Source organism: Canis aureus, chromosome 2, assembly GCF_053574225.1.
Source record: "Canis aureus isolate CA01 chromosome 2, VMU_Caureus_v.1.0, whole genome shotgun sequence".
Taxonomy (NCBI): Eukaryota; Metazoa; Chordata; class Mammalia; order Carnivora; family Canidae; genus Canis; species Canis aureus.
In genome coordinates, this window is record NC_135612.1 from 26190242 (window position 1) to 26210746 (window position 20505).

The 20505-nt window shown below is 33.0% G+C and overlaps 1 protein-coding gene across 11 annotated transcripts in view; it reads left to right on the forward strand.

Annotated features, from left to right (window-relative positions):
* SSBP2 (single stranded DNA binding protein 2) overlaps positions 1-20505 on the forward strand; it is a 308559-nt gene that overhangs the window by 244884 nt on the left and 43170 nt on the right. For all 11 annotated transcript variants that reach the window (XM_077866330.1, XM_077866340.1, XM_077866290.1 and 8 more), the window contains 3 exons: positions 3729-3788; positions 14862-14928; positions 15646-15716. In XM_077866330.1, the coding sequence (XP_077722456.1) occupies positions 3729-3788; positions 14862-14928; positions 15646-15716 (198 nt within the window). The remainder of the gene's footprint in view (positions 1-3728; positions 3789-14861; positions 14929-15645; positions 15717-20505) is intronic.

The following is a 20505-nucleotide window of genomic DNA, read 5'->3' on the forward strand; positions in this document are numbered from 1 at the left end:
TTTATCTGCTTTGTTCACTGAAATGTCCTATGTTGTAGCCCAAAGTGTCTTAGTAGGTATTGAAAATACACTTGCTGAATTAAAGAATCCCTAGGGTTGGTGGGAGGATGGAGTAACTGGGTGATGGGCAGTAAGGAGGGCATGTGATATGATGAGCACTAGGTGTTATATGTGACTGATAAATTAGTGAACTCTATTATACCTGAAATTAATGATGTGTACTGTATGTTGGCTACTTAAATTTAAATTAAAAAAATAAAGAATCACTAGTATAGCTTTTAATTGATAAGTTCGGGTTTTTTTAGTCTTATGATTGACCTTTGATCTGAACAAAGTGTATCTATCTATCAGTTGGAATATTTTTTTTCTTTAATTTAGTTTTCCTTTTCTCTGGAATGCACAGGAATACATTTCTCCAGCTCCTTGATAAATGTGGTTTGTCAGTTAGGTGCATATGCCTATATCCCCACCCCTACACACTTCAAATATTTGTAGCTGTTTGCAGTGTACAAATCTGTATACTTAAGGATAATTCTGGAGATAATTAACACAGAATCATGGAGTTTTGTATTTGGGTGGGGTTTTTTGTTGTTGTTTGTTGTTTGGTTTTTCATTTTTCTAAGGGACTTTAGAGATTATCCAGTCCAACTCTCTCATTTTATATTTGAGAAAATTAAAGCCCTGAACGTTTTTTTAGCTCAAGACCCCTCTGCTAATTAGTGTTATTGCAAAACTAGAACCCAGGCCCTGACTCCTTTTCAAATGATTTTTGCACACACATTATAAATAGCTTTTTTAAGGCAAAGGCTTTTTCCAGTTGAAATATTAATTCACCATAATGACACCTTCAGGCAAGTTTTTTTAATGCCCAAGCTATTAAAAAAAACTTTTTTCCCCAAATATAAAGAGTATTCCATAGCCAAAAATTCTTTTGAAGAACCTGTTCTTCCCAGGCTATTAGTGCAGAGACTATGGACATATCTGCCAATAGATATACTTTATATTGTCAGTTAGTCAGCCTCTTAGATCAGTATTTTATCATTAAAGAATTTAAACTAGTTTTAATATCTTGAATTATATTTGAAAGGAAATTGGCTTATGAATGGTAAAGTACAAATATTAGTAGAATATTCTCAGTTGCTAATATGCAGACTCTTTCGGATTTGGTTGCTGTTGTCTATACCTCAACAAGTAGGCAAGTGGGGACCTATGGCATTAACTAATAAGGTAACCATCAACCTAAATAGTAACAGCTTATAACAGCATTAATTCAATACCAAAAGTGCTTTTCCCATAGCAGTCTTTGTATTTTAGGTAAAAGTAGTTGATTTTTATCTCAATTACTAGATTTTATTGTCATTTTTGTGTTAACTGGATTGATACCAATGGGAATTTACAAATGAGTTTCTTGTTTTTCTTTTTTCTTTTTCTTTTTCTTTCTTTCTTCTTATTTTTTTTTCCAAAAATCATGTAAATTTGAGCTTGGAGAAGGGCATACAAGAAGACATAAATTAACTAAAAAGAGAATCTTTTTCTCTCCCAGTCTTAGGTTCTCATGTAGCACATGCACTGCCTCTTCCTCTCAGTAGTCCCTTTATGGGGCCTTACAGTCAGATAGGAGAGTATGACAGTACCATCAAAATACATTTATTCACAATATCATCAATTAGAGAAATTTCTCTTTTCAGATAGTCCATTAAATTAACACTGTAACATCATTTTACATTCAGAGGAATATGCAAATCTCAGATGTTCTATTTAAAATAAGGTCCATCTCAATGTTTATCTCAGCATTTGGTATTCAGTAATATTTTTACGTAATTTTTACCTTGGATTCCATTTAAAAGTGAATTTTATAGATAGGAATTACTAGTAACCTATTTTTATTTCTCCACGTTTCAAAACTAAATTGATATACTTTTGATTAATGATGATGTCATAAAACATCAATTTGTGAAAAAGCAAACATTCCAAGACCAATGATACAATATTTAGTTACTAAACTTTTTGAATGAGTCCAGAATTTAAAAGGCAGTTCCATAAATGAAATTAGGTGATTAGAAATATAACAGAGAGAGTATGAACATTGGGATAAGCTTCTAGTTGGCAGTATAGTTAACTAATTCTATTTAGAATAGAGTCTGGAAAGGATAGAAGAGAAACAACTTTGACCAAAATACATGAAAATTAAACATTCTTCAAATGTTGAAATTGGAAAATCCATTTAAGTTTTATCAGTTTTAGATCTATCATTTAAGTTTTATCTATTTAAGTCTATCAGTTTTATCATGTCAACTGGAGATGATGACAGTATTACCTAAATAATCCAGTGTTTTCTGTTCATTTAAAATGATCTGATTAACAGGAAACTAAAATGTAAAAACAATTAATAATGGTATGACCAACAAATAAGAACTCAGCAAAAAACTGTATTGCTTGTTAAACTCTAAAGTACTTCTTATTGGTTTGTCAAGTATTCCAAAAGATAAAATAGAAACAATCCATACAGCATAAATTTGTTAGGATTTTATATTTTAGATGCTGCCTTTTAAAATAACCCTGCTTTTAAAATGCAGCCAAGAAGTACAGGCTCAGTTTCTAAAATGTTTATAGAAAATATATTATAAATGTGGAATTTAATTATGTTAGCTATCATAGATTTGGCTTGCCCAAGCTTTTGTTAAATTGATCCTTAATTTACATTACTTCACTCTTAATATTTTACTTCATGATATTCAACAATGTAGAGTTGACAGGTTACTTATGTTACATGTAAGGAATAATCTTAAATTTAAGTAATTATATCATGTGATATAATTAAACAAAATTATATAATTTTTTTGTAAAAATGGAATTTTGCATAATGTTAGGAATTTACTTTGAAAAATTTGATACCTAAATAAGAATGATCTAAAATACTCTTCCACTTAACATTGGATGATAATTAAAAATCATTTTTAGGATTTTTTTCAGACATTTTTTGGACTGATAGAGTCAACACATCTTAGAAAAATCTGATTTATCTAACAAGATAAATTGACTTAAATTTTAATATACGACAAATTTTTTCTTTTGTTAAAACTACACAGCTAATAACTTCCAAGGCTTAAAATACACAGAGAAATTTCAACTTTAAAATTTATAATCAATTCTGAATTATAACAAACACTTGGAAAAGGAAAGCCAAAGCTCTTTTCACCACAAAGGACCTATGGAAAAGAAATTTCTTTGCCATTTTAAACAGATACAAAAGAAAAGGTGAAGAAATTTGACAACTGTAAAATTATTAAAGGAAATTGATAACCAAACTTAATAACGAGTCCAAACTATATGTTCAAAACCCAATGTATATAATGATACAGCCAACAAAGCTCTCCTGAAGTCTGCTGAGATTCTGTTGCCTAAACTCCTTAATCTTTTTTTTTTGCCATTTAAATGTCATTTTAATAATAATTAACATTTAAATTTTTTTTGCTTCAGTTACTTTAGTCATTTTTTATGCTTTTATATTCTCTTTGGAAAATGTTCCAGATAGTCTACAAAATAAAGAATAGGATGGTAATTTTTCTTAAAAGCGTTTATTCTCTTGAAAGAAGCCACATAGGGAAGTAGGTTGATTTATGTTTTATATAGTTTAAAAATTCTTTAAAGCAGTTTATTTTCAGATCTATATTTTACATTGTGCTGTTTTGTTTTGTTTTGTTTATTTATTTGTTTTACTTTAATAGCCTTTTATGTCACCTCGGTACCCTGGAGGTCCAAGGCCCCCACTGAGGATACCTAACCAGGTAAGATTCATGTGCTACTTAAGTCTATGGGTTTTGTTGTTGTTTTTAAGAATCAGTAAAGACCTTGAAAATGTCAGGAATATTTCTTACCTATAAAAATATTAATTTATCATTTCTCTATCCCATGTAGTGCTACTTCTGATAATATATAATCTACTTCAAGAATTGGCAAACTACTGTCCATATGTTGGCTGACTGTTTTTGTAAATAAAGTTTTATAGGAAAACAGCAACAGTCATTCATTTATGTGTTGTCTGTGGCTTCTTTTACACTGCAGTAGCAGATCTGAGTTGTTGTGGTGGAGATCCTATGTAGCCTACAACCCTAAAATATTTACTATCTGGATCTTTACAGAAAAAAAGTTTGCTGAGCCTTGAAGTCTACCATATACTTTGAACCTAACTGTGTATGAGTGTATATATAATTTTGGTAAATGCTAAAACACTGTTATTTTAAAAATGGCAATAAAATTTTCTCTGAAGATACTTTGGTTTATTTTTATATAGTGTATTAAATATTCAATATCATGATTCTAATACTCATATCAGTTTTGCCCAATTATAATGATATATGGAGAATAAGCTGCTTCTAGAAGCCTTAGATCTATCAATAAATAAATCATTAGCAATAGCTCTTCTAACTTTTTTTGGCGTACTAGAACTCTGAAATTTCCTAAGCTTTTATCCTTACATAGTTTTTTTTTTTAATCAATGTCAAAAATATTTACTTGCTAAAGACAATAAAACACAATTTTTACTTGCAAGAAGTTTATAATTTAGTTTTAGGATACAGAAAATGTACATTTACAGAACACAAGAAAAAATTAAAAGCTTAATTTTAAAGAATATTTAGGTCGAGATAATTGTTTTGTTACTTTCTTTAATTGTTATTGTATACCTCAGCATTTTCCAAGTTCTAAAGTGAACCCTGTTATTCCAATAAATTCTTTTCCATCCTTACTCTCTGCCTCCACTTCCTTCCTAACTGAAAATGCAACAAGAAAGTTGTGCTTTCTGGCATATCGGATAGCAACAGAGTCCTGCTTCTCCTTTTTTAACTCTTACCGAAATTATGCAGTGTCCTTGAATTGTCCCAGTTTGCTGGTGTTCTCTGCTTCTAGCACACAGCAAGCCATGCCAGCACCCACATCCACCCCCAAGGGAGAACTCTAAACAGGCAGCAGTGCTGAATCATCTCATGGTTATAGTGCTGGGAGGCCTCACATTAGCAGCTGGAGGAGTTTTCCCCTTCAGACTGAATCTGCATTCAGTATGCAGGGCCAGGGAAACATGGCATGAAATAGGAAAAGGAAGTACACAGATGCCAAGTGTTGCAACATATGGGAATTTTACTTTCTCTGTGGGTGAACCTGTGTATATTGACAGTCAGATCTACTTGTGTAGGTGCCTGAGTCTTTTAAATTTCCTTCTAAAGGATGGAAAGTTGTATCTTTCATTGGAGTCTTCATGATGTTTCAGATATCCCATCCATAGCTTTCTATGTTATTTAGATCTAAGAGATTCCTGAAAACCTGAATTAAGGAAATGTGAATTTCTTGTACCAAGTGTGTTCTTAGAATTTTTTTGACTCCATATATTCTATATCAATGATGAAAATCTGATGGGGTTACTGGATTTACATCCATTTAACATTGTTGAAATGCCTACCATGTATAACACACAATGCTGGGTTCCGTATTTACAGAGGCTCACAAAATGGAAAACACACTTGGTGAAAGAAGAGTGGGTTATGGAATTGTAAATCTGAATTGTTTGGATTTTTTTAAGAACAAGTACATGATACTGTTGGAGTTTTAAAAGAGGCAATTAAAATTTTAAAGGTAATAAAGAATTATGATTCAGGCTCTTTTTCCTCAAGGATTTTAAACAGTCTTTACCTAAGTGTATTTTAAAACAATTATATTCTTGTATGAGTGGCTCTTTTTTGTTCACAAATCCCCCCTACACACACACACACACACACACATTTTTTTAAATTTTTATTTATTTATGATAGTCACAGAGAGAGAGAGAGAGAGAGGCAGAGACACATAGGCAGAAGGAGAAGCAGGCTCCATGCACCGGGAGCCCGATGTGGGATTCAATCCCGGGTCTCCAGGATCGCGCCCTGGGCCAAAGGCAGGTGCTAAACCGCTGCGCCACCCAGGGATCCCCACACACACATTTATATAGTTAAACTTCATTAATTCAAGCATCTGTCTTTCAAGAAAAAAAATCTGACTTTCAAATTTATAATAATTTACATTTATACTATTTTTAAAAAGAATTTTCTGAGCAAATTGTGTTACTAGTATAAACATTGTTTTAGAAACTGTTTAATCCAGCAGCCCAGGTGGCTTAGTGGTTTAGCGCCAGCTTTGGCCCAGGGCATGATCCTGGAGACCCGGGATCGAGTCCCGCGTCTGGCTTCTGGCATGGAGCCTGCTTCTCCCTCTGCTTGTGTCTCTGCCTCTCTCTCTCTCTCTCTCTCTCTCTCTCTGTTTCTCATGAATAAATAAATAAAATTTTTTAAAAAATAAATAAAAAATAAAATGTTTAACCTATTTAGGAGCATGACCTTTTCAAGCAACAGCATGTTTCTTCAGTTTCATTGTATAGTCATTAAAGTAGAATTGGAAAAGCTGTTTTTGATGATTAATTGGAATGTTGCATAGGAAAACAACACAAATATGTTATTTTTTAATTTCGTCCTCATTTATATGACAAACTAAAATTTGTTTTACTGATAAATTAATTATATCAGAGAAAATAAAAAGTGAAATATTCTTCAATGATATTTTGAATATGTAAAACATTCCTTTAATAAACAGATTTTTCAGAATTTATAATTTCTACTGATTAGACTATAGATTTTAACTTAAGTTCTCCTGAGATGGTTTTTATGGTTCTAGACTAAATTCACAATAGTTTAAACTGTATGTATATTTATAGGACTGGGTATTTGGAAGATGGTATAATATCACTCTGCCAAGAAAATGCATATATATAGGAAGGGGTAATGGTCTCTAAAATGATCTCTAAAATGATGGAAGAAAAGTAAAATTACAAAAATATACAATATTGCAAAGAATAAATATATGTGAAAATAAATTTGCAATTTTGCAAAGAATAAATATATATGAAAACATGAAACATAGTAATTAAATCCAAAAAATATATACAGTTTTACACTGAAATCGGCTCAGTTGTAAGAATAGGTCATCGGTGTTGAAGCATCCATAACCTGGAGTAGAAGTCTTAACCCTTCTGTTAGATAAAAAGTTTAATCAGTAAAGTTCACAATGTTTATTCAATTCTATGCTGAGGAAACCAAGGCAGCCAGAAATACAAAGTCTGTTAACAAATGACACCAAGAATGAACTACGGATTTATTGGTTTCATTTATTGGTTTTCACTACTGCATCCGACCATTCTACTGAAAGCCTCAAGGATATTTCTCTAATACTAGATGAGTGGTTAAATAAATGATGGCATATCTAAATGGTGAAATACTATGCAGCTACTTAAAAGCATGTTATAGAATTAAATTTATTGGTAGGATAAAATGTTTATGATCTATACCAACGATAAAGAAGATACAAAGCACATGTTGTATATCATCTTTTCTGTATCACCGTGCAAACTCAGTTTCCCCCCCTCACCACAAACACACACACACAAACACACACACATACACACGTACACTCACATCTGTTAAAGACCATAAGGAACATGTCTTTTATTTCTGAATAATAGTATTATGAGTGATTTTTTTATTTCTGCATTTTTAAAGTTTGCACAAGCATTTCATCTGTGATTAGAAGAAGATATTATTAGCTATACAATAGATAAATAAAAGTACAGATTTTTTTCTTCTGGTTATTCAATATATAAGATTATCCTCCATTAATATTGAATATATAGCTCTTACATGATAAAAGAAAAAACATAATGCTAAATATAGTCAAATATTTTTTTAAGATTTTATATATTTATTCATGAGAGACAGAGAGAGAGAGAGAGAGAAAGGCAGAGGCACGGGCAGAGGGAGAAGCAGGCTTCATACAGGGAGCCCGACATGGGACTTGATTCTGGGACTCCGGGATCATGCCCTCGGCTGAAGGCGGCGCTAAACCACTGGGCCACCTGGGCTGCCCAATATAGGCAAATCTTAAAAAAAGACTTTTCTCCATTACTTTTCACATTGGGAAAATATAAACAGGCATTTGAGCAGAAACAAAGTCGTTGGGATGTTTACTCATATGCTGAAATAAATTTACATATCCCTGTATAACAGGGTACCTATATTTTAAAGTACACTTTATGTTTTCTTTTCAGGATAAGTGCTGTTTAGCATGTCCTTTCTTAATAATTCTGTCTTGGTAAAATTTTCCATATGTAGAATTTTACTTTTATTTAATGATATCAGTGTGACAACATAAGGCTTCAGCTGCATAAAGATAAGTATGTTCTACATTGAGTAAATAATATTAGTCTTTTAGCTGAAATTATAAGGATGACAGCAGTAAATCTCTAGTTTTAAAAATTAAGGGGCACCTGGGTGGCTCAGGGGTTTAGCGCCTGCCTTTAGTGTGATTCCCGGGTTCCGGGACTGAGTCCCACATCGGGCTCCCTGCATGAAGCCTGCTTCTCCCTCTGCCTATGTCTCTCCCTTTCTCTCTGTCTGTCATGAATAAATAAATAAATAAAATATTTTAAAAAATAAAAATTAAATGTTGCACTTGTCTAATATAAATTAGCGATAATAATGAAAGCATAAAGTACAGTTTTTGCCATTTCAAAATATCCCTTTCTGTCATTGGAATCTTCTTACTTCTTTGTTATTATAATAATTACACCATTAATATATTTAAACTATTATTTGAAATACAATGAAACACAATTAAAAACATATTATTTTCTTATGACTTTGAATTATGAATGTGTCCTAGGACAGATGTTCTTTGCAATTTCTACCTTTGCAGAACATAGGAAATTAACAAATTCAAAATGTCCAGAACAAAAGGAATTCATTCTCCTTCCTAAACCAAGAAAATTGAACATAGTAAATGTGGGGCAGTCTTACTCAAGTTATGTCTATAGAACTTTTTTGGCATAATGTTTACTCCTTTTGCCAACACATCTTATTATAACATTTTTATCACAGATATTCCTTTTTTTGAATATCAGCCAATACAGAAAGTGCACTGCCATATATTTGATTGGAAACCTCACTGGAGTATACAAAATATCTCTCAAAAATATTCAGTCCTTCAACAAATATTTATTGAGGTTTACTATGTGTCAGGCACCGTTCTACTTATGGGCATACATCAACAAACTAATGAGAATCCCTCATCTTGTGTAGTTGGCATTCTAATGCAGTACTACCCAATACAACTTCTTTTTAGGTTTATTAATTGTAATTTAAGTGGCTGTATGTGGCAAAGAGCTAAAATATTGGATAGTGTACTTGCAGTAGTTGAGATATAGAAAAATGAGAACTAAATAAATAAGTAGATGTCAAATGGTGAGTTGTGCTTTGAAGACAAATATTTTCCTATACTGAATGTAACATTGCTGTATTTTAATATCTTTTCTACTGATAGTGCCTTTTTGCAGGAAAAAAAAAAATGATAGTGGTATTGTTGAAAGGACCTCAGTTGTGTCAAGCATCTTAGGTGAAATGCCAGCAATGCCCAGCAATGCATGACTTAGAGGAAGTCACTTACCCTTTCTGGGCCTTGGTTTTCTTACTAGTAAAATGAGAATAGACTTAAGTATTTATAAAATCCCTTCTATTTTGAATTTTCTTAGATTATTCTACTTCATTTCATATAATGAGGGGGCCCATCAAAAATGTTAGTAAGTCAAAATTATTAACTGAATTATATCTTCAAAGCATTGATAAATTCACCAATTTTTTTATCATCAGTGAACATTTAATCTCTATGAGGAGACAATATAGATGACAGTATTCAATGAAATAATGTACTAGAGTCAAGTTCCAAGAGCGGCTCACCACTGGAATCACATGATGAATCCTTTGTGAACTAATTTTTTTAAGAAGCAAGATATTTGTCCACTTGTTTCTGCTTAAATAAAATTTCAGGGCAGCCCCGGTGGCCCAGCGGTTTAGCGCCACCTTCGGCCCGGGGTGTGATCCTGGAGACCCGGGATCGAATCCCACATCAGACTCCCTGCATGGAGCCTGCTTCTCCCTCTGCCTGTCTCTCTCTCTCTCTCTCTTTCTCTCTCTCTCTGTCTGTCATATAAATAAAATCTTTTAAAAAATAAATAAAATATAAATAAATAATAAATAAAATTTCATATTATTTATTTTAAATCCTAGGAGTTAAGGCTTATATTTAGAACATTAGGAATATGTTGATGTGAATATGAAGCCTTGGCTCTACTACTTACCAATAGTATAACCATCGACAAAAAAACCAAATTATTTATGAACAGTAGTCCCTCCCTTACCTATGGAAGATACAGTCTAAGGCCTCCAGTGGATGCCTGAAAACGACAGATAGTACCTAATTTTATATACGCTATGTTTTTTCCTATGCATACATACTTATAATAGTCTAATTTATAAATTAGGCACGGTGAGAGATTAACAATAATAATTTTAAAAATAGGACAATTATAACAAGAAACTGTAAAAGTTATGCGGATGCAGCTCTCTCAAAATATCTTATTGTACTATACTCACTTTTTTTCGGATGATAATGTAAGATGATCACAAGCCTATGTGATAAGATGACGTTACGTGAATCACATGGGCATTGTGACAAAGCTTTAGGCTACTATTGACCATCCGTCAATATGCCAGAAGGGGGATCTGTTTCAAGACTGAGGTATACCATGGGCAACTGAAACCTTGGGTAACTAAAACTACAGAAAGTGAAACTGCAGGTAAGAGAGGATTACTGTGTTAAACCCTTTCTCATCATCAGGAAGGATTAATAATAATAACCTGTGGGATTGTTGTAAGCATTGAGTGAAATAATGTAAAGAGTCATAAGTATAAATTGCTGTTTATATTATTTATTATTAATAAATAAATATTATTATTAATAATAATATTAAGTGCCCTCATCATTAGGTTATTTTCCTCTGTCATGGTGAAAATCTTTTATAGAACAAAGAATGTCTGTCAAAATTTGTGACCAGTTAAACATGTCTGAATGGAACATGATTAGCATGGTAAAAATATGAAAAGGATATCAACCCACAAGATGTATAAATTTCTTCTTTCTGATATTAAAGTTCTAAGGAATGTAGCAATTTTAGCCTTGCTAGTGGGCGAAACCATCATTTGGTAATCCCAGGACTGATAAAAATCATTTAAAAGTTAGAGATCTGACTTACCAAAAGACAAACACCGATGACCAAAGAGTTAAATTTAGAAAAAGGACACTCATTTTGAAAGACAGCTTGATATTGATCAAGATTTCTATGAAATTATGCTGTATTTTTAAGTGGCAAATAGAAACTTAAAGACTTGTCAACTGTTCTGATATTCCAAGATAAACAGGAAAAAGTAAAATTTTGAAGAAAATGATTTCCAGGGATAAAACATAATGTCCTCAATGAGATTTAGAAATCAGATACTAAGTACAGAGTATAAAACTTTAACCACTTGAAGACCCACAAAACCCAGAATTCCAGACTCAAAATTGAAGATAATGCTAATTTGTCATGTATTTTCAGTTCTCCTAATTCATTTTTAAAATAACTTTTGAGGGCAGCCCGGGTGGCTCAGTGTTTAGCGCCACCCTCATCCAAGGGCGTGATCCTGGACACCCAGGATTGAGTCCCAGGTCGGGCTCCCTGCATGGAGCCTGCTTCTCCCTCTGCCTGTGTCTCTGCCTCTCTCTCTCTCTCTCTCTCTCTCTCTCTCCCTCTCTCTCTCTCTCTTTCTCTTTCTCTCTCTCTGTCTTTCATGAATAAATAAATAAAATCTTTAAAAAAAATAAAATAACTTTTGACAGTGTTGGTTACTTACTGCTTCTTAAAACTCTCCATTCTAAAATGTTAGTCTTGGTCCGCTTTCTAATTTCATTCCTATCCAGTTTCACTTTCCTTTCCTTCCTTCTCTTGGTATTTTTAAAGAATTGTATTTTTGTGGGGCACCTGGGTGGCTCAGTCCATTGACCATCTAACTCTTGGTTTCTGCTCACATCACAATTCTGGGGTCGTGAGATGAAGCCCTGAATGGGACTACATGCTCAGTGTGGAGTCTACTTGAGATTCTTTCCCCATTCCTCTCCCTCCCCCTCTACTCCTACTCCCACTCATGTACTCTCTCTCCACTCTCTCTCAAATAAATAAATTATTTTTAAAAAGAATTATATTTTTGGGTCTTTTTTCTTTTAAATCAGTTTCATTCTCAGGACTTTATTTCTTGTATTCCTTCAATAAATATTTCTCTGAGCCAATAAGCACAGATGGGCTCCACACTCCCTCAGAGTTTACAGTGTATTGGAAACAATATATGTATGTTCATATATATGTGTGTACATACACACATAGATTTTTGAGTGCAGCATCTACTGAGAGGGCCAAAAACAGTGTACCCAAGTCACAATGAGCACTCTCAGATCTCAGATCTTGATGTCTAAATGTTGTCCTCCACCAGAAGAAATCAGGGCTCTGGGCCCTAGGGAGTTAGATCTGTTTTCAGAGCTAGACTAGAAAAAATGTGAAATGAACTTGGAATATCTCATGCAAGGAAGAAAATGCTCAAAATATGATAGAAACTTGTCAAAGGACTACAAGAGCCAGCTTGAAGAGCCTCCCACTGGCCAAATTTTGAATATTTGAGTATTATTATATAAATGATGATAGTAATAGATTAAAACCCACTGATTAAAATAGGAAGGAAGGAGGGAAGAAAAGTTGTACCTTACAGTGGAGTGCCAACTAAACCACGTAGAAATATTGATAGACATAGAATACCTCCATTTGGCAACTATCCTAGTATTTAGGAGTTGTCAATGGATGCTGGTGGGTTGATAAATGATTGATGAGGAATGGGATACTAACAATCTTGGAGTAGCTCTAACGCTAAAAGTAATCAATTACAAAAGGGAAAAATAATTATCTTAATGGTATACAAACCTGGCATATACCAACACAATCAAATGAGAAACGTTAACGTCCCCTTAATGGGATGAGTCAACATCATGTGCCTCTGGTGTGATTCACTGAGAAGAGCACAGTATCATTTCTTCAGTATTCCTTCTAAGAAAATATGATCTGAATATCGGTCATGAAAAGGAAAGGAATCAGAAGTTATCCTGTAGAATTTAAGACCCAGTCTCTAAAACTTTTGAAACATGAAAGGGAAAGACTAAAGAATAATTCCTGCTTGGAAAAGAATTAAGAAATAGGACAACTGAATGCAACATGTATTCCATAAGATCCTGGTCACAGAAACTAAAAAGAAACATTGTTGAGACAAATGGCAAATTTAATTGAGGTCTGTGGCTTGGATGGTAGTGTTGTATTAATGTGCCTTGAGACGTTGTGTTATGGTTATGTATAGGAATATCCTTATTTAGAGAACTGTACTCTGTAGTACTTAGAGGTGATGAGACATAATGTCTACAGCTTGCTCTCAAGTGTCTCTGAAAAAGATTGGTGTTAACAAGTGCATATGGAGAGAAGGAGAAAGGGTGATGGGGCAGGTGTGGTGAAATGTCAATAGTTGGGCAGTTGGTATCAGAGTATATGGAAATCCTTTGTACTGCCTATGTAATTTTTCTGTGAGTTTGAAAATTAAAAAATATATATAGATATACACAGAAGCAAATAAGAGAACTTACCCAGTGTGGGGTTATATGGAAGAATTTTTCTAGGAAGTAATCCCTAAACTGAGATCTGAAATATGTCAACAAGAGGCACATAAGGGTCTGTGAGCTTCTTGAGATGAGAGATTGTTTAGTTTTAGTTTACTTTTGTTTTGTTTTTAATGGTTGGCATTTAGATATTATTGATTAAATTCATGAATTGAAAAAAACTGAAGGAAGTTTGATTTGGTTGGAGGTTAGAATGTTAGGAGCAGCGGCAAGAGATTAGGCTGGAAAGATAAGCAGGGAACAGATCATATGGTAGCATATGTTTTCAATGTGCTTGTAAGAAGAAATTGAAGAATTACAAAAATGACTTGAGGAATGGCAGCTCTCTACTGTATCCCAAGTGATAACAATGAAGAAAATGCTCTTATCTGGATATATACATTTTTTAATATTGAATTTCCTTTGAAATGTTTGAAATTTTTCACTAATTAGATAAGATTTATTCTGCTTTAAGTGAGTGAATCTTTTAGAGATTCTTGCCAATTGTCAAGATTATATGTATATGTGAACAGATACATGTAAACTTTATAGGATTTGTAGGTTTAAATCATTCTTAGTTTGGTTCAGCTCTAAGTGCTGTTCAGACAACTGTTAGAAACTTGTGATGCAGGATACATCCGGTATCACACCCTTCCTAAGATCAACCCTGTCTTAATCTCCACCTTTTTCACTTTTAGTTTTCTTTTTTCCATGCAGCCAAATTGTTTGAACTTAATTGGAGTATTATTTTTCTAAATGGTTTCCTAGGGAAAATGTAACTCCAAAAAAAAAAATTTATTGGCCCCTCGGCATTTTAGTCCTGGTGCTATTTGTAATACCAGATGAGTAAAATAATCTGTAGAAAATAGAGAGATTACTTTCAAGAATCAAAATTAGTTATTTTATTGCCCATAGTAAATTAATTTTGAGGGAAGGTATTATGCTTCTTGGGATGAAATAGGACAATTTTGCCTAGATTTTTATTTCCAGGAAGTACTTATTTTGTTAACCACAAAATTGGGCAAAGTGGAATGTTTTTTAGAACTAAGAACTTATAGTAGGTATGTAGAGCTATAAAATTAATGAATTAATGTGAAATATAAGAAACCTGGTAAAATGCTAAATGCATTCTATAATTACAGGAATTTTAAAAGAGAACTGTTAAAGCACTTATTTTGTAAATATTTAGAGTATTTCTTTTTGTTTTGTTTTACTAAAAACGCTAGGCACTTGGAGGTGTCCCAGGAAGTCAGCCATTACTTCCAAGTGGAATGGACCCAACTCGACAACAAGGTGACTACTTTAAAGTAAAAGTGAAAGTGATATGCAGAATCTCAAATAAATCCTTTATTTTTGAAGGGTAATTTTATTTGCATAAATCTTCCATAATTATACATTGCATTTTTGCAGGTAACATGGCCAAATGACTTACATGTTCAGCCTTTAAATATACATGATAGTGAGGGTGGTGATAACATAAGAAACAGAAATTAAATATCTAAAAATCCATATTTTGATTAAGATCTTCTAAAACCTTTTATATAACTTCTAACAAGTGGAAATTAAAATGATTATCACTTTTGATTTCTTCTGCCTTTTTCAGATAGGTTAGTCCATCTGAAAGATGAGTAGGGGGAAAAGAGGATGCTAAGCAACCAGTGGCCTGATTAGTTTAACAAATCAATAATCAGGTCCTTCCAACAGAGATATTTAGGTACCACAGATATGTATCGCTCTATTATACTGTTCCAAGGTATAAGGAGCAAATGATTTGAGAGATGTATACCAGCACAGAGTAGGAAGAAAAATTCAATCTCTGAATGGAGAGTGTGGGCAAGTAGTGATAAGAGGTAGAGAAGTGGCCATGGAAGCCAAGATGAGATGATGTCCATTACCCAGTTCCTTAGTAAGTAAAATTTTAACACCTCATAGGATAGTAGCCTCCTCTCTCCTTGGTTAGCACTCATGCTCATTATATTGCTAATATCTTCATACTTTTCTTTTTTTAAGGACATCCAAATATGGGTGGGCCAATGCAGAGAATGACTCCTCCAAGAGGAATGGTGCCCTTAGGACCACAGGTAAATAATCAACACAAAAAGCTAGATGTTGAGTGTTTTGCCTTTATCTTATATATAAATAAACTGTATCATTTGCTGGCTTTTATTATGTTCATTAAAGGCTTGATTTAACTATATTAAAACATGAAGGGTGTTACAACCAAAATTTTCAAAGATACCACATTACATGAAAAAAATAAAACCCCATATGTTAATAGAGGTGACATCCTCAGAGCCACAAAAAAATAATTCCTTTTATTTAGGCTCAGTTATTTCTTATGTATTTTCTTATAAAACTCTTGATTAAAAAAACTCTTCATTTACGTATTTAAATTAATTTTCTTTATGTCAGCTTATGTTAGGGTTGATGATTTATGTGACCAACCATCAGAAGCTATTAAGAGCAATTAGAATTTATAGGATCTATAGGATATTTCATTGACTGAATATATATTTTAGTCATTAATGAACTAAGCCAATTTTGTCTATACAGAACTTGAAGGATATCTTTCCCAAAAGATTTCCATAATAGATACATTTTAAATACACATAAAAATATGATGCCTATAATTTAGTTATCATTCTTCATGCAGTTCATTGATTTTTAAGCTAGCTGCTCTTTAAGCTTTTGTCATCCCAAACCAATATTTTCAGTACTTTTAAAAACTAGAGTCTGATTTAAGAGTCAGTTCTGCAGTGTGTTTGAAAGATACAGCAATGGTTACTTAAGCTATATGAACACTTAGATCTCATTTGAAAATGCATAAATGGAAAGCATACTAGCCTTTATGTTTTATAAATATTTAGCTGTATGTACATGTGCTTTGTGTTATAAATAAATTATAATAGAAAATAAGAAAACATGTTTCTGGTGAGTCATCTCTTACTGATGAGTTTTAATACTCAAGTTTATGATGTAAGTGTGAATTACTTCTTTGTATTTTCAAACTCAAAAAGAGTAGTTTATTTCTGCCATTTGGATTTGTATCCTTGGTATCTATTTCTTCATAATTGAGGGCAATAAGGTGTTTTGATTTGAATTAACCTCAGAAACCAGAACTACCTATAATAACTTCTTTAAATCACAATATACAGAGTGTAAAAAGTTAAAGGAAACTACATATACTATGTACCTAAATGAAAAGGGAATTAATATGAAGGGTAGAATAGGTAAAAATGTGAGAAAAAAATAATTTGGAATGAGGGATTATGAGATATTTACCTATAATACCTGGTATGTGAAATATACGCATTATAAACTGTGAAATTTGTATAAAGGTTATCTGTGTTTCTTGAAAGATGATAAAAAAACAATTCTCATAGTAGATATTATAACCATACAGATGCTACTCAAAAACAGAATGTCTGCTTTTCTCTAGTTGAATTATAGAAATAGTTTCTGAAATGTTGTTTCTAGCTTTATATACAAACATAAAACACATCTTTTTTATCGTAGATGTTATTTCCATGGTTTTTTATGCTTAAGACCAGTGTAATGAAGAAGGAAAGTAGTTATCAATCTGAACAACTGAATCCCTATACCAGAGAAATATATACAATCTAACAATTCTTAGATAATGTTGATTTAGGCCAATGCACACCTAGAACATAGTAAACGTGTGCTTAGTACTTATCATGAATGAAGAAACAAAAGTTTGCTCTAAATCTTGGCATATTTTTCCCACTCCTTTACCTATTTTAAGTTTAAGATCTGTGGTAGTTCATATAATTATCTATTTAATCAAGAAAAATACGTTACTTAATACCATATTTGAAGACATTTTTCTACTTCTTTTGTAATAATATACACCTAGCTTATTTGTGTTCTTCTGCTTACCAGGTTACATATGATTAACAGAAAAATGCAGCAAGACTATCCAATATTAGTTTTAGTTCCTCCAGAAATCTGAAGGTTAAATGAATTGTATATAGTACGAACATATCATGAATTCCAAATCAAATACCTGAGGTAGAGAAATGGTGAGATTGGAAATACATAATTAGCTCTCATGTAAAGAGAGAGTTAACTGATTCTGTATTTCAAATTTAAGAGAGGTAGAATTTGGCTCAGTAAAGGGAAGAACTTTCTAGAAAGTAAACTGCCCAATCATGGGAAAACTCTTTATAAACTTTCCAAGCAGAATCTGAACAGCCATTTTGTCAGGAACATTGCATTGGGAAAGAGATTAAGCCAGATGGAATTATATAGCTGCCATCCGCTTTAAAATTCAGTGATTCTAAATTAGCTCTTCCCATTCTGCCTTTGTTGATATCACTTGGAAAGGCAGTTGTTATTCTTTCTTATCTTCCTGTTTTCTTTTGCTTCAGATTATTCACAAAATGGAAATATTTTGTAAACCTATCAAATTATGTATTGGATAATTTCTTACTAATTTCCCATGACACTTGAGCACTGGATATACCAAGATAAGTAAAACAGATCCTACCTTCAAGGTACTTATTGTTTAGCAGGAGACACAAATATGTAAAGAAAAAGTATTATGCAGTAGAAAAAATCTAGAAAAGAAATATGCATACTCTGTCAGGGAATCAGTACATAAACAAGCATGTAATTCTGCGAGGGTTGAAGGCTCAGGGAAGCTGATGAGAAGAGGACTCATATAAGTTGGTCCATTATTATTGGTGACAAGAAAGAGTTAGCAGCTACAATTTTTGAGCACCAATTATCATGCTTTTAATGCACCAAACACAACGATAGTATTTTATATAACTTTGCTTTATCCTCCAACAAGCTAGTAAAGGACATGATATCACTTTACAGATAAGGAAATTAGGTTGAACTAATCATTGGGGAATGATTGGCCCATGATCACACATATCCAAAGAGGGCAGAGGAAATGGGGCAGTGGCAACAGAAGTTCAAACCAATGTCTTTCTATGTCCAGAGCTATAAAGAAAACTAATATTTTCCTTGATAAAATGAAACAGATCTTCTAAAACCAAAAATGAAAGGAGACTTTTCTTTTGAAGCATTTTTATTATACATCACCATCCAGATTTTGTTTCCAGTGGCTAACTTTCTTCTCAGAGACTTCTTGCTAATATTGCTGCTGCCATTGCCATGCTTGACCCAGAAGTTAAGGGAAGTAACTGTCCTTTTAATGACTCAACTATGGATAGAAGCCATTCTATCCTTTAGCACATACAATTGGGATGTTTAAATAAGATTTCCTGAAAGTAAATAAACAATGAGAGGAGCATGTAACTAGTAATTTATTTATATACTGTGGCTACACTCTGGAATTAATAGACTCATTGAATATTTCCTTGTCATCTTAGCACCTACTACACAGGAGGCCACAGTAAGAGTTACCATGAGTGAAAAAGTATACTGCGTGTTTCTGAACCACAAGAAATCCAGTAGGCTGGAGGGTGTAGCTGAGAGTAGGGAAAGAAGGTAAAGATTACAGGAAATGTGTACAAGAAATACAGGTTAGGACTGAACCCTGAATGCCATCATAGAGCCATGCTGAGGAGTAGGTATTTGTTAGCCAGTGTGGTCATCATGGCTTCTAGGTGACACAAATAGGACTGAGTTTTAGAAGCCATAGTTCTGGAGGCAGCATGAAGTATAGATTGGGAGGCGGAAAGGTTAAGTCAGAGAGACCAATGAGGACAGTACATTAGTATCAGTAAACAAAAAGATTAGTGATATGAAGGAAAGTGCTACTCCAAGAGCTATTTCACAGGTAGAATCAAGAGACCTTGATAACTGCCTGGGTGCAGGAATTGAAATAACAAGAAGAGACATCACTGAACTCCCAGAGGTTCCTAGCCTGGACTGTTGTGTGGCGGGCGATGCCACAGAAGTGACTGAGGAAATATGGAGGCGATATGAAGAATGCAGTTGTGAGAAGAGAACATTGAGTTTACTTTTAGATATGTTGAAGATGAGGCAGAGTCCAGATGGAAACAATCCAAGTGATGTTCAACATAGGGGTCATCTAGGAGCTTAGGAGAGATGACACAACCAAATATAAAACCTTCAGGATTCCTAAATAGTTGCTGAACTAGTAGTGGCAGATGAGATTACCCATAAATATGTATTTATTAAAAAGAATGCTACAGCTAGAACTTGGAGAAAAACATTTAAAGAGTTAGCAAAAGAAAAGGAGCCAACAACAGAAATTGAAAAAGTGCAAATGAGAAAAGTTAGAGGAATAGTGCTGTCAGAAAGCCAAGCATAAAAACAGTTGATAGTGTCAAAATATATTAACATGAGGATGTTAAAATCAATCTTTTGGCCGTAATGGAAACTAAAGTAAGCTAATATGACATGCATGTTAAAACATTAAAATGTTTTTCTCCTTTGAATGTATGTAAGAGATATTGACAGAAGCCTATTAATATAATTTGTGTATACATATTTTAAGTGTATTTTCATTTCCATATATTGTTGTGTATTTGTATATTAGGACATCTCTCTATGGGACATAATATTTTGTGAACCGAAGTTTGCATTCAACTTTCTTATGTTGGGTTCACCTGTTGGGTTTTTTTTCCTTCAGGCTTTATGTAATTGTTCTTGGTCTGGAAATTTCAAACATGCTGGCTAAGTCTGTTCTTTAAAAACAGTTTTGGATTTACAAAATGTTTTATTTGAAAAAGTTTTCTGTGGTACAGACATTAGGAAATTCATAAGGATATGTTGATATTTTAATTGCAACTATATCGTAACCATTTAACATGCCCCGATGATCTTACCTAGTTATGTAGTTCTTAAAAAGACACAGACCAAAGTAATTATTAAGATAGAAGCAATAGTCCAAGAGTGGACCCTTCAGAGAAT